Genomic DNA, 16306 nt, shown 5'->3' with positions numbered 1-16306 from the left:
ATCAACTGATATATTTACTCAGAAACAATACAATAAAATGATAAAATTAAATTTTTTAATAGTTTATTCATTTAATCTTGAGTTTAATGTCACTAGTAAAGAACCAGATAACAAGGAGAAAAACAGTTAGAATTTTTTTTCATTAAACTTATTGAAATAATAAACCAAGATAAGTACATCAGTAAATTAAAAATTATACTTACAATGTTTCTATCAATAAAAAAACTGCAAAAAATTTTTATTTATTCATATAAATAAGTATGTAAAAAAGAATGTGGGATCATTTTTAACCTTAATGAAATTTCTCCTAAAGCTAAAAATATATTCCAATATTTTATTACACAAGTTCATCAGGATATATTTTTAATGCAATTATTTTCAGAAGATAACTTTTTTATGGGATAAATTTAAATAATTAAGCAGTTCATCAACAAAATATCTTCAAATCTATGCAAGGCACTTTTAACACATCAGACATTACTGAAACTATATTTAATCATTACATAACTGTAGGATAGTTTTGGTTAAAAATTATTTAAAAGTATCATGAATAAATAATTAACAATAAACTGTAAATTAACAAAAAAGCTTCTATCTAGCTATAGACTTTAACTATTCATATTTTAATATTTACTAATTAGTCAAAATACACAATCGCTAAACTATCAAACACTAAAACATTTAATTTCCATTAACATGCTAAATAGTTCGTGTGTAGAATTGCACTGTTCCAGGTATGTTCAAGAAGATTATTAACTGGTACATCTAGCACAGTCTTTTTAAGTGGAATTACTTTAAATACTTCTAGTAGTAACCACTACTAACATTAAGTAGTACAACTACTGTACTTAGCAGAAACCTTTCTTTAAGCATGGACTTATGTTGTAGTGGAAATTACGTTTAAAAATTGAAAAAATAATAAAAAGAATATTAATGACAAAACTTGATAAAAATGATCTTTTCAATATTTGGGCTAAAATGGCCATCTTTAAATTTACTTTTGATCTTCAGAAAATACAACATAAAAAAAAATTCTGTTCAGTAACACAGTTATATAATGGAAACAAAACAATACACATTTATTTAGCAAAATTACATGATTTTTGTTGTCATTAAAACCACATGATTTCATTACTTCTTTTATCAAATACTTAAATATTATTACTAAATTTACTCAACTTAATCATACAAGTTAATTATTTTACAAAATAGTTATTTTATAATACCCATTCACACAATTAAAATTAAAAAATATCTATTTCTTATTCTACTATTACAAAAAAAAAAAAAAAAATTCAACATAATACTATTTAACAGCAGCGGTCAGTTGTAAGTGGAAGACATAAACTGAGTTGGGAATACTGTAGAATAAATAGAAAACTTAAAATAAAATATTTATAAATCAGCATTTGATATAAGCGTTTAAAACTTATGGCAGTGGATTATATTTTTTATGCCACAGTAACTCCTATTTACCAATTTTAATTTCAAATAGTAGAATCACCTCACACTTATGAAGAAACATAAGGGTTATGGATGTAAGTTTCAAAACAAACCTCCTGCAATTATAAAACAAACAAATTAAAAAAGTTTACGCAATCCAGAATAGAATAATTTATTTATGTATCAATTATCAACATGCATAAAAACTTCAAAAATTACTAAATAGTACAAATTATTATAAACTCACATTTGTACTTGTACATATTAAACTAAAAAATTATAAAATTTACACACTTAAAATTAATATTAATGGCACAGTAACAAAAGCTATAAATTGCATTATTCTGTTGCTCCCTGTTCGAATAATCACTTATTGAAGTTTTTATTTTTCATAAGATAAAATCAAAATGTTACACTATTAAACAGCAATCCACACAAAACAAGTGATCTTGTTTCAAAAATAATCTCAAACTCAAAACATAAGAATAGAGATTGGTAAAAAATATTTAAATAAACGTTGTCATTTGGCCTTCTTCTTCCTAGTTGGGAATGTTTCCTTTTCAAAACATAATGAAACAGAACAATGGTATTTAACATAAAGCTATATAATAAAGTATTAAGAAAACATGTTATTTCAAACTTTTCAATTTTGGAAAAAGTATACATCATAAGCTACACACCTAGTCATGTGTTAACATGACTTTACTTAACACAAAAGAATATTCTTATATTCAAATAACATAACTTCCAAAACTTGTTTTAAAGAGATTAAAATTACTAGTTTTTAATCTTACACATATGCAAAGGTTTGATTTTTTCTATCAATTCATCCATTCCCTCTTTGTTAAAATCTACATGTTTGAAACCATAATAGTTAAATAAAATAACAAATAATATGACTGTGTTAAAAATGAAATTATACCTAAGCTTAAAAAAAGGTTCAGAGGTATTCTTATTTATTATAGCTACTACAGATCCAAATACCTGCATGTATTGCATCTATAAATTAAGGATGTTAAATGAACAAGAATAGTGAAATTTTAACCTAAAATATTTATTACGACTGATAATAAGGTTAATCCTAACGTGATTCAGCTCCAGTTATACCATTATCATAGCAGAAACCTGATATCAGTCTATAAGGATATTATCAACCCTTTCACATTATCCTCACCTGTGTGAACCTGAAAGGTACAATTAATGAAACCATCTATACCATAAAATAAGATTTCATTTAGTTGCAAGAGGAGTTTGATACAGCCACCACTGAGAAATTATCATTTCTCCTGCACAAAGAGTTCCAAAGCAATGTCCTGTCTCTGCTAAAATGCATACATAAAGTAGAGCTAAACTTCACAGTCCTTTCAGAGTTATTTTTTGAGTAATTTTAAAAGAGTCTAAAGCTAATATGATATGCTAATCTTTGTAGGCTTATTAATCTATCTAAAGGATAATCTATTGAGCACTTGGCCACCAGACAATTGCTTCATAACCCACCAGGTTGGTCTAGTGGTGAACACATCTTCCCAAATCAGCTGATTTGGAAGTCAAGAGTTCCAGCGTTAAAGTCCTAATAAAGGCAGTAACTATTATACAGATTTGAATACTAGATCATGGATACAGATGTTCTTTGGTGGTTGGGTTTCAATTAACTACACATCTCAGGAATGGTCAAACTGAAACTGTACAAGACTACACTTCATTTACACTCATAAATATCATCCTCATTTATCCTCTGAAGAAATACCTGAATGGTAATTCCCAGTGGCTAAACAGAAAAAAGAAAGGGAAATACAATTGCTTCATAGACAAATAAGACGTGGTTGAAAAACTGTATCATATAGTTACCAGACTCATCAGATCCTTTAACCACAGGATTTACCAACAAGAAACCTGTAGGCTAAAAACAATCAACTTCCATTACAAATAGCTTTTTTCAGGTGGGTTTTCAGAGGTCAGTGAAGTAGAACATGTTTAATGATCCTATAGAGCTTTTGCTCTTTTCTGTAAATGAAGTTTGATATCATCTTGTGTTACACTTGCATAGGAATTATTGTCAACTTACAAGTGTATAAAGCGAATAATTGTTTTCTTTTTGGCAGTTTTTCGAAACCGAACATTTAAATGTAATGAAAATGCTTTAGCCAGGAGATTACAAACATACATGAAACTATGAATAAATATGTTTATTTATGTAGAGCAAACTAAAAAACAATACCATATCTGGAAGATAATCAAAGTAACTCCAACTTTTAAAAAAGTCAAAACAACAAAATACAGTTCTGATATACATGCGAAAGTAAAAAATCATCCATCTCTTTATGTTATTTAAGAAACTTTTAAGGCAGGTAGATGGAATTCTCTTTAAAAAAATCTAAATTTTGAACTGATATTCACTTTTTGTGACCTATCTCTAGAAATTAGATTTGCTTAAAAATTCCAAATACAATAATTTAAAAATTATTTTATTTCTAAATGAACTTAGTCATAGTCCTGCACTTATAATTAAAGTAGTTATTAAACAGTAATGTTTTTAAGATTAAACAATTAGTATATAAATTGCATTAATGACTTAATTTATTTACTCTAACAAAAATTTAATTAGCGAAGTAACTCGTTTTCAAGAAATTACATTTGTTTTTTATTTGTTGTATACTTGTAATTAGACTTTCTAATGTCTTAGAAATATGAGTAATAGTATGAATATATGTTATTATTTATAAAAAATAAGTTTTATAATTACACTGGCTGACATGATTTTTCTAACATTAATGAAAACCTTTTTGTGTTGCATTTTACTAGTTATTAAAATATCTATTCACAGAAATCTCCTACCATGACTCATTTCCGAGTACCTGTTAACCTGTTTTGAATTACTTGGAAATGTTTACATCTGGCTTTACTGGGTGTTCCCACCATATTCTACAAGCCTTACTCTGTTATGTTTCTTTAAAATTTAGTTTTACTTTAAAGTTTTGCATACAGTCATGTGTCTTTTAGTGATTTTGTTATATTTATATAAAATGGCGAGTTCTAGTCATCAATGTTGCAAAAATCCTGCGGAAAGTTTTGCTACATATGTGGAAGATTTACTAAGTCACAAACTAGATCTATATCTTAGGAAGTCAGAAGCCTACGTTTTATATTTTAAGTGACAAATTGAAGATCAAGATAAACACTGGACTCCTCATGTTTGCTGTGTGTTGTCATGTAAATCTAGTGCAGTGGATGCATGGCAAGAAAAATTCTCTGCTGTTTGCTGTTCCTATAGTATGGAGACAACCTTCTGACCAAGTTGCTACTTTGGCATTACTAAAACAGAGGGGTAATCAAATGAGCAAAAAGTTAACATGAATATCCAAATTTGCCTCCAGTACTAAAGCTGGACTTATCGATGCCATTGTGCCTTTAAACTTGGACAACGTTACATTTCCTGATGATTCTTATTCTTCATCAGGATCTGAATCACAACTTTCTGACCACTAGAAGTGACTCTAAATTTTTACCAACCAACAGTGAACCTCATTTAATAACTCAAAATGAATTAAATGGTTTGGTACGTGACCTGAGTTTGTCAAAACAAAAGGCCTGATTTCTGATTTCCAGATTTCAACAGTGGAAACTGTTAGATAAAAACCAAGTGTTTCAGTTTATTGAAAATGGAATATAACACTTTCAAGTTTTTATAAAATGGAAGGATCACTGTGTGTCTGTTATGATGTTGATTTAATGAATGAACTTAATATTAGAACATATTCATTCTGAGTGGCATATTTTTTTAGATACAACTAAATACAGCCTAACTAACTGTCAATACAGTCTAACTATTGAGCAAGTTAATAAGTGATTACACTCTGTACACTCTGCTGTATAGTAGTGTACCAAAGACATCAAGGCCCAGGCGAGTGTGGCTGTGATAGTGGATCTTCTAGTGAATCATAAATTACAAATATGTGAGCAAGTATATTTTAATTTGCATCTGCATCTTCAAATACAGTCGAGGGCATACTACAATGATAGCAGTATTCACTCCTGAAGAAGGAAAATGAGATGAGTCTACAAAAAATTACAAAGTTTACAAATAATTACAGAAAGTTATGGATAAATATAATTCTAAGGGAAGTTTCATTATTATAAATGATTCAAATGCTAGAGTAAGTAATAAATCGATAAGTGGAATTGTGAGATCATTTGTTGAAGATCATCTGAATTCAAATGAGCATGCAAGAACATTTGCTATCTACAATGATTTAAAAGTATGAAATAAACTTTTTAGAAAGAAGATCCATAAGTACACTTGGGCTGGTCAGTCTCTCATATAGTATATTATTGTTAACAATAAAAAGAAAAATTTTGTTCCTGTCTGTGAAGATAGAAATTGTAATACTGGATCTGATCACTTTTTGGTGAGGGTAAGGTAAAATTATTACAAAGATGAAAGAAGCAAATTTTTAAAAAGAGTAGGTGAGGGAATATGTTTATAAAGTTCATCTATTTCATGAAGAAAGTGTATGAAATTTATATAATTGTAAGGTGGCTCAACACTTAAATAATGTGGAAATAGGCTCTTCTATTGAGCAGGAATGGAACAATCTGAGCAGTGATTATGAAGCACTTGGTACCAAGAAAGGAAATATGAGGAGGAAGGATCTTCATAAATGGAATGATGAAATTAAGAATGCCATACTAGAAAAAAGAATGGCTTTTCATAAATATTTGCAGAGTAAAACAAAGAGTATAGAAAATATTGGACCAAATGTAATAGAGTAATAGCAATGTGGCTAGAGCTCACAAGGAATCTTGGGATCAGTTTATGAATTGAGTAAAGCAAGATGTATATGGAGGCATGGCATATAAAATTTTAAGACATGAATAGAGATGAGAAATGTGCTGAATTTTAATGCAATTGATGAGGATGACAGGGTGAAGCATTATAAGGAGTTATATAGTTTTGCAATGAATTCCACGATGATAGTCGGACTGATAATGAGTTGGGAGTATGTGACTGGATGAAATTTTATATGAAGAGTTGGAAGAAGCCCTGTTTGCATTACAGAATAGGAAAACTTGTGGTCCAGATAATCTGAATGCAGAATTATTTAAATATAGCAGATCTGTCTTCATAAAAAGATTTTTAACTTTCATCAATGAATGTAGGAAGAGAGTACGAGTACCAACTTGCTGGAAGGAAGCAATAGTCAAGTAATTGTTTAAGAAAGGTGACAGGAATATCTGCTCTAACTACCAAGGGATATGCATATTGAATAGTAGGAATTCAACTGTAAGTAGATATATATTCATATAGATATGAATGTTTTAATGTTTGCTGATGCTCAGGTTATAATATAATGTTCAGATCAGTTGTGCAAATAGCAGTTTACGTGCGCGCGCACAGACACACAACAATTTGGCTAAAACATAGAATATTAAAAATCTCATCTAACAAACTAAAATTTGAGCTCATAGAGGAGAACATTTAATACATTCTAAGATTGAACTGATGTAAAATTTTTGAATTACAGCCAACTATTTTGGCTGTAAAATTACAGCAGGTGAGGAGCCTGTTTATAGAAAAGAAGTTTAATAAGTATTAAGGCATATACAGAACGATTAGATAGTATTTTAAGAAGATTCAAATTTGATGACTAGCTCTTAATGAAAAAATTTATCTTTTAGATAAAAAAAAGTAACCAACAATAAAAAAATTTACTTACAAGGAAGCCCCTATTAAAAAAAAAAAAAAATGGGAAAAAACATTCTTTAAAATATTACAGCTCCAGTTTTCCATTAGTTTTAGCACACTAATCAAACTCTGGAATACATAAGCTTTAAGTTGTTCAGATTACATTAACCACCAATTAGATGCTGCTTTCAACATTTACTGAAAGGACTGCTATCCCCTTTCAGGAATTTCTCTGTTTACCCTTTGCAGATGTACCTATCCATTATCAGCACAGAATGGATGAGAATGAAGAACAGAAAAAAAAGGAAGAAACCAAGAATTTTATGAACCATGTAATAAAATGATCCTTCACTGGAGTGTAAATGGCCACATGTAGAACTGCTATTTTAATAAAAAGTTGAATTAAATTAAAAACACAGCAGATTCTTACCAGAAATTAAACCCATGATCAATCAATCTTGCTTGCTGTTAATCTAGAAGCGAGTAAATAGTTTCCTAACCATTTTAATAAAAGTACCATTAACTGTGGCATCTGCAATATAAGTGAAAAAGTAAAAATATACCAAACTATGTTACACCTTATGGAAAAAATGATTTTATGGAAACATAATTACAATTATTTAGAATGGTCATGGTTATTATTTTACAAAAAGTTAAATATAATAACGAAAGATCTACAGTAAAAAAAATGAGATGCAATTCTCAAACCTAAAATGAAAAATCTTTATGAAATCCATTAACAGAAAAAACACACACTCAACATATAGTGAAACATTAATATACACCTGTAAATATAAAAACTCTGTCCAATCTTTTTAACAAGCCACAAAACAAAGTAAGTTGGTTATTATCTTGGTTATATTTGAAAGTTGTTTTCCTATGCTACTTTTGCAAACAAAATATAAATACAGAAATTGAAAATTATTGGGCTTGAATCTTAAAGCAACAATAAAACTGTGAATAACTGGCAATCATAAAAGTACAATAACTAAATTACCTAAATTGATGCTGACCTAACATGAACAAAACATATTTTTAAATACTTCAGTAATTAAAAGGGAATTTTCAACATAATTTAATCATCAGAAACTACATTACTATTTAAATAATAATAAAAAAAAGTCAACGGTATTTTAAAATATAGAGTACACACTTTAAAACACAGTCAAAAGTACTTTAAAACACAGAAATATTAATATTATGGAAAGTAGCTTTACTATTTAAAAATTTTAAAGTACTAATTTCTAATATCAAATAACTTAAATCTTTGGAAAGCAGTTTTAGCACATTTTGTAGTTTTTAAAAAACAATTTCACTAAACATTCACAAAACATTAAAGAAAATGTAAAAATAATATAACCCTAAATAAATTCTGTAACAGTTTATATCTTAATCAATCATAGCCATTAGTCTACATAATGTTTCCATTGAATTATTAAATTTTTCAACATAAAGAATAGGGACTCAAAGTGATCTTGCACACCAAATCTAACCTAGTCAAAACTGAACTGTTTTCTAACCTATTTGGTTAGAAAACAATTCCATCCAAAGGCATATATAAGCAGTTTCTTAGGTCATAAGGCATAGAATGACAACTACTTAAGTAAAAGACATATATTAACAATTACGAGTGAACAGATTTAAATAGCATTCTTAACTAAATATTTTTTACAAAATAGTATGAAGTACATACCAGTACACACGATCTTCACAAATAAACACTGGAATGAGATGCAAACCATCCATGAAACAAAATTAACTTCTCAATAAAATCACATTTGTTTTTAAAGATTCAAATTTAACAATAAAAATTTTCACTTAACATGTAAAACATTTTACAACAAATGTAACACAATGTTCCATTTAATATCATTAAAAAATTATTGTTCGACCTAGTAGTTTATTCAACATCCATTCTGTTGTTTTCTTCTTCAGAATGTTCATTACTAACTTCATTTGACTGGTTCGTATGCAACTGTACATCATCAGATTGTGTCGCATCAATTTCCATTTGAGATGTCTGTTCATTTAATCCTGATTCACCTAATTTTTCTTTCTCTGTTTCTTTCACTTTAACTGAATCTGAATCAGAAGTTTCACCTTCCTGAGTGCCAATTTCTGAATCAGAGGCAGGTTTATCTAAACTAGATTCATCTAAAGACTGCTTACGAACCAGGCCTAAAACATTAAGCATACTAGGAGGATCAACACCTTTCACTGGTTTTTCAATCTTTTCAACTTCTACCTGTTCTTCTTTTTCCTTTTCTTTTCGACTAACAAATGCTTGAAGCCACTTATCACTTGGATCAGTTTCAGCTTCTTCTTGATCATCAATTGTGACAAGAGGAGGAAAACTAGCTGACTGAGACTGAAGAGTACTTTGAGCTGCTCTGTCGGCAGATGGATAAGCAGACTTCCGTCCACAAGTAGCAATATGTTTAGCAAGTTTATTTCCAGATGCACTTTTAAATCCACAAACACAATGCATTGGTTTATCTAAAATATGCACTTTACCAAGATTAAATTCTTTAACATTTCTATTATCATGAAAAACAAAAGTATGTTCTGCCATAGCTTTACTACAACACGTAGCAAATCGACATCTTAGACATGATAAGTACCCTGGGAAATGATCTTCTTCCACAAAATCTCCTTCACATTCACAACAAGTTGCACCATCAGGTGTTCCATACATAGCCAAAGCATCAAACTTGATAGCTGTAAAATTGTTACTAATAAGAGATTCTTTTGTCTTTTGGATTTGATGTTTTTCAATAAGAGGTCCAGGTGCAAGTGGTTTAGGCATCATAACTTTGTCTAATCCAGAGCTAGAGTACCTTTCCACATTTTTCATATCCTTGCAGCTTGCATGATCTTTATTTTGATGGTCTTTTAATATGCCTTTATGTACAAACCATAAAGCACATTTATTGCATTTCCTTGCAATTGTTTTGCGTGAATGCTTTTGGATATGACCAAGGAAAAAGTAGAGATTTTGTGTCACTTTGCGACCATTACTGGCAAATGCAACCACCTTTAAGCAGTATGGACACTGAACTTTCTCGCCTTCATTATGTACATCATAAAAATGATCCACAACCAGTCGATGTTCTGAAGTTCTAAAGCCACAAATTCCACACTCATAGGGTAATTCTAACTCTGTATGGTTTCGATGCATGTGAAGGATCAAAGTAGTACGATCATTAAACTTTTCTTCACATATTAAACACATTAAAACCGATCCTGTTTTTAAATGTGACTCTTCAAGATGACTCTGAAGACAAAATTCTGAAACAAAATTTTTAAGGCAATATCGACACTGGGGAAGTTTGCTGTCTTCAGTTCCATAAGCTCCTTCATTAAAGGCATGTCCAATTAAATGTCTCATCATTTGAATATTAGTAGGTAAAACACTACGACATACACAACACTTCATATTTAATTTATACTTTCTTTCTTTTTCAAGAAGATCTGGATCCCCAGGTAAACTGCCATAGTAATAAGACTCCAAAGGTGTAAGTTCAGTTGGAGCAGTAATATTATGTGATTGTGTGGGTGTAGATAGTGCAGGCACTACTCTCTGAAACTGGGGTTGAGAAGAAACTGATGTTGTAGTGCTTGTTGGCGTGTTAGTAACAGTCTTTGGAGTTGAAGTTGTCTTACGTTTCACTCGCTTAACAGTAGATTCTGCCACAGAAGTGACTGTTGATGATCTGTTCTGAATTCCTGGCTTTAAATTTGAATCACCACCACAATTAGCTTTCCAGTTTTTATATTGCCAATTTTTGAATGGATTTGCTGCAATTTTGGATAAACGAGACATCAAAGTATCACCTGATTCTAGTTTTGTTTGTTCTGCAATGTGTGCAATTATAGAATCAAAAGCTCTAGATGGAATATGTCCCCATCTCTCCCGCCAAACTAGTTCATCCAAAAATTGCTGTATAATCTGTCTAGAAAGCAAAGACAGAGTATTTTGAAACATTCTTGGAACAACTCTCCTAAGATATTCCATTATGTGTACATTAGAATAGCGATAACTAGTTGAATTAGTTTCATGAATTGACACCTGGTGTATTGATTTATAACCCATACTAAGTAATGTAGATTTGTCTACTGTATTATCAGTCAATATGAGACTATCTTTGTGAACCCATTGTTCCAAAGGCTCAAGAATTTTAAAAAAACGTTTCTTGAAATTTCTTTCTGCATCTTGTAAAGGTTCAATAGCTCGGAGTCTAATAAGCTTCTTTTCTGCATCCATAACTCCAAGAACTTCAACCTTCACTTGTCGCATACTACCATCAGAAGAAGTTGTTCCTAAACTTATTACACCAACTTCAATTTTTTTTTCAGGACCACCAAGTTTTTCATATTTTTCACAAATAGCAGCAGTACAAACAGCTCTCAAGTTTGTATAAAAAGTTTTTGTATACAGTTTTTCTACTTTAACCCACTGAACAACATTCTGAACACTAGTCTGAGAACACCAATGGTAAAGCAGTTTTAACAACACTGATGGGGCATGAGGTGCCCCTTCAAATATGGATCCGCTAAATACAGAAACAAATCGCTGTGGACAACAGTCACTTATCCAAACATAACCACCACTATATGGAAATTTAGATAAATCTGAGTACATTCCCAATTTTAACTTTATTGGCGTTTTGTCTGGATTAGTATGAATACTGCAGTAATGTTCACTTCTTACCAATCCTTGCTGTATTAACCATTCTGTAAATTTTGTTGGTGTGAACATTAGAACACTTTTTACTCTGTCATTAAAGTACTTGCGTTCATCAGCCACGGCACCCTGTGACATGTCTTTTATTTTTAAATGTGGTCTAGCAACAACCACAAGAGATGGAAATGTTTTGCCATTAGCATTATTAAAGTTAATTTCCCTAGAATCTGCTAAGCAACTTTTTCCATCATCATCAGTAAGATCAATAACAGGAGTGCTTGCTTTGTTTCTGTTCTTAGTATTGTTGCTAGTGCTGCTAACAGTTGCCTCAGATTGTCGGATGTTTGGTAAATTCTGTGCAATGGATACAGATTTTTGCTTTGCTGGCCCATATGTAGCAGGAGAAGTATTGGTTGTATTGTAAGGTACAAACACTTTTCCTGATGCAGTTTTCTGTGTAACTGCTGGAGCTAATTGTCTTCTAGGTACTCCAAGATTGGCATGTTGAGCGGTAATATTTGCACCAATATTTTGAGATGATTTCATTACGGCTGGAGTGGGATTTGGCTGAAGAGCTGAGGAACTATTAGCAACTGGTACTTGGGTAGATGGACCTACTGGTGATGTAGGCTGAGAAACAGTACTAACAAGTAAACCCAGCCGTGGGTCCATCACTAGCTGGTAAGTTCCTCCCTGAGGCATACTAGAAGTAGTTACAATGCCACCAGCTGTCTGAGCCACTGGAGAACTCTGTAATGTCATTATTGGTGAAGTATTAGACTTTAAATTTGTCAAATTTGATTGTCCAGATAAACCAGGAACTGTTGTTGGAAGGACTTTACTTTTCATTACAGGACTCATCATAGGTGTCCCACCAGTTGACATAGTAACCGACTGTTGTACTAAATGGTGACTAATATTATTTGGAAAACCAATTAATGTTGTAGAATCATTTTTATCAATAATTGTTCCATTGTATTTTTTTACGACTGACTCGATTTTTACCAAAGTTTCATTGAAATCATTTTCACATTTGTTGTAGGCTGCGATTTGAGCAGGACTTAATTCTTCTTCAACGCATTCCATAACCAACGGAATGTCAGCCGCTTTGCGGCCACCAGACTTTTTTGTAGTGGCTGACATTTCACCAAATAACGCAACGTTCACAACAACAAAACTAATCCGTTATCACTCACCACCACTTTCATAACCCGTAACACTACTCACAAAAACACATTTCTACTGCACATAACCTATAACAGTTTTCGGCGGTCTTTATAACGAAACGATATATCGACTTCACATATCGACAACTGATGAACAAGTAGAGTTTTCGTAATCATTAGGCATTTGACGAAGGTAAATTTAGTTCGAACTTAGTAGTAAATTTGGTTCGAACTTTAGAGAATTAGACGGATAATTTGGAAAGTTTGGCTTTCATAGTAGCTACATTACCATTTCATATCTTCAAAAATGAGATGCCTCAGTAAAATGTTAACATTATCCACAAGATTGAATTCGCCACCTTGTCTTGTAAAGATTTGGCAAATCTTGTCGCACAGTAATTTATGAATTCAAGTTTCAGTTGCGTAGGCTCTTAAGACGATTCGATTTTGAGGGCACCAAAGTTTCCATTGAAATTCTAATGAATCGACATAGCCTTATATTAATTTTATACACATTCTTTATTGAAAGACTTCGTATTGATAAAAATAAAGTATTCTAGACCGATGCCAGAAGTATTATCGATTGTACGTTAGTATTAATGGATGAGAATAGTGGCGACGAAAGCGCATTGGACATTTTAATTTTACCTTTGAGAAGAATTTATATTTTATCTTCGTGTAAAGATAACAGAAATTGGATACCAATGTAATATGTATATATACATTCCACTCACATATATATATGTATGTGTACAGACACATATATACTTTAGGCGGGAAAATTCAATATGAAATTGATAAACATTTTATTGGTACATACATAATTTGCTTTATCATAATGTATTATAATTTTATATTAACTTAAAACATAAAATTATATATTTACAAGAAATAGATAATTTATTAAAACTATAGAATCTATAATAACAAGAATTAATTAGTGTACTACGCCTCACGTATAACTAAACGAATGTCCAGTTCTAGCATTTACCTGCAAGGATATATAAAATATATATAATTTTATTAAAAACTGTATAATTATATATTACATATAAAATAAAAATATAATTTAAAGTTACATTTTATATTTATAAATATATATACATAAATTAGAGCAGTCACTACTTGACAAAACTTTTACTAATTTTTTATCAACTCTAAACTCTAAAATTACAATTTGAGGAAGCATAAGAATGATATTTTGATAAGTTTGGTGGTTTTATATTCTTGTAATAAAATTCTATCATGTATTTAAATAAAGATTTTTAAAATTCAATATAAGAATTAAAAATCTGATATGGGTACTACTCGACTTCTTTGTACGCATATTAAATTATATATTCACTTTTTTTTCATGAAAAATACATAAAATTATATTTCATTAATAACATCTGATATTTTTTTATTTATTTTTTTTACAATCACAGTTTTTTTTAACAATTATTAATTACTGTTCCCCAGTTAATAATGTATGTGTGTGGTTGGGTTTCAATTAACCACACATCTCAGGAATGGTTGATCTGAGACTGTACAAGACTACACCTCATTTACATTCATACAAATCATCCTCATTCATCCTCTGAAATAATACCTTGCGGTGGTTCCAGAGGCTAAACAGAAAAAAGTGTGTATCATTATTATGTTCTGAGATCTTGTATGTTAATTGTTAACCTGATTGAGATTTAGTTTAAAATGAGCATGACATTTGTAAATGTAAATCGTCAGACTAAGGAAAACCATTTCATTTTTAATGAAAGTAAACTGTTGCAATTCTATCTGCTGATTAATGATTAACTCTTACTTCTAAACGGGCTTTTCTAGTAACTTAAAACATAAAAAAAAAAGAGCAGATGTCTTGAGCAGATGTCTTCTATTGGAGTGATAAGATGTTAAGTTCACCCCACTATTCTAACCATAGACTCAAAATATCTGCAAAATTCTGTTCTAAAAATTGCTGATCCAAATACCTGCCGAAGCAGAAACTTAAATACAAATTCAGTAAATGGGAAAAATTTCTCATCTTATTTTTCAATCCCTTCTATATCTTTATTTAGTTTCACCTAAAATATCCATCCCCTCCATACATGGAAGTTTTTACTTCTATCACTTAGTGATTTTTGCGATGTATTATAATGTTGTTCTCCATCTTCCATTATTTACTTTCTCATTTCAGCAACTCTTATTTGATATAACTAACCACTTCACAACATCATTTTGCAACATTCATCTCAAGTATCTGCATTTATTTGACTCATCTCTTCCCTTACTTTTCACATCTCCACACCATTATCATGAACTCCAGAACTCACCAACAGGACTCTATAATTATTTCTCTTTGTTTATGCTTAATGCCTGTAGCTGAGTTGAAGTCTGATAATGTATGTGTTAACATTTAATAATAGATTACTTGCACTCTACCGGTTTATCCTATGATCAAAATATTATTTTTCAGTTTTGAATCAAAAGTGCTGTTCCATTTGATTGGTTTTTCTGTTTGATGTGTCCTGCTCCTCGCTCACAATTATTACTAGAACTTTAGAACAGATTCAGTCTACATGTTGCTTCTTTCAATAGCTTCATAACAGCAGCTGCATCTAATTCCAAGTATTTAGTGTAGCTCCAACTATATGTATTGAAACCTCTTCACATCCAGTGATCAGATCTCATTTTCTGTAGTTATCAATCAGTGATTACACCATACAGGTAATTCACTTCAACCTCCTTCCTTGACTTTAAAATCAAGTCATTTATCACATTCACTATACATACATTCTACCATCAACTCCAAATGCATGCAAGCAAAAATTTTTTACATCTCTTAATGCTCCACTTGCATAAATATGAAATAGTTCTAGAGAGAGACATCCTTGACTCATTTGTTTATAAACTGTTTAATTCCTCAGACAGCATCCTTCTAAAAATTATCTGTTTGTACTATTGCCATATAATCATTCAATAAAGTTTATCATTACTGGCAGTTAATGCTTTTCATCCTCAGCTCATTGAAAGGAATACTGCCTTATGCCTCTACATTTACTTTTTTTCTGACAACACCCAGTTATAGTAGAGTAGATGAGTTAGCATGTATGTAGTAGAGTTGTAGTTTGTTTGTCCACAATCACATAATTCACTCTCTTTCATGTTCTAATAATCTCTTCTTCATCAGCTGCTTAACAAAAGTAGGTTAATTATGCATAATTCATCTTGAAAACTACTTCTCTGAGTTAAAACATTTCTATTATATAACTTTACCAACCCACAATTTGGTAAGTACAAATTCAGCATTTCAATGAACATACCTGTAGGACTCAGTGCCTTATTCTATTTCAG

The 16306-nt window shown here is 30.7% G+C and overlaps 1 protein-coding gene across 1 annotated transcript; it reads right to left on the bottom strand.

Moving 5' to 3' along the window:
* Nucleotides 1-247: 247 nt before the first annotated feature.
* LOC142319506 (uncharacterized) lies at nt 248-13052 on the bottom strand. The gene is made up of 2 exons (XM_075356857.1): nt 8820-13052; nt 248-1559 (listed from the first exon to the last, which is right to left on the bottom strand). Exon 1 carries the CDS (start codon nt 12951-12953, stop codon nt 9027-9029), a length of 3927 nt encoding a protein of 1308 aa, XP_075212972.1. The 5' UTR covers nt 12954-13052; the 3' UTR covers nt 248-1559; nt 8820-9026.
* Between the last annotated feature and the right edge of the window lie 3254 nt (nt 13053-16306).

The sequence above is a fragment of the Lycorma delicatula genome, chromosome 2, assembly GCF_047948215.1.
Source record: "Lycorma delicatula isolate Av1 chromosome 2, ASM4794821v1, whole genome shotgun sequence".
Classification (NCBI taxonomy): Eukaryota; Metazoa; Arthropoda; class Insecta; order Hemiptera; family Fulgoridae; genus Lycorma; species Lycorma delicatula.
This window is presented reverse-complemented; position numbering and strand designations above follow the sequence as displayed.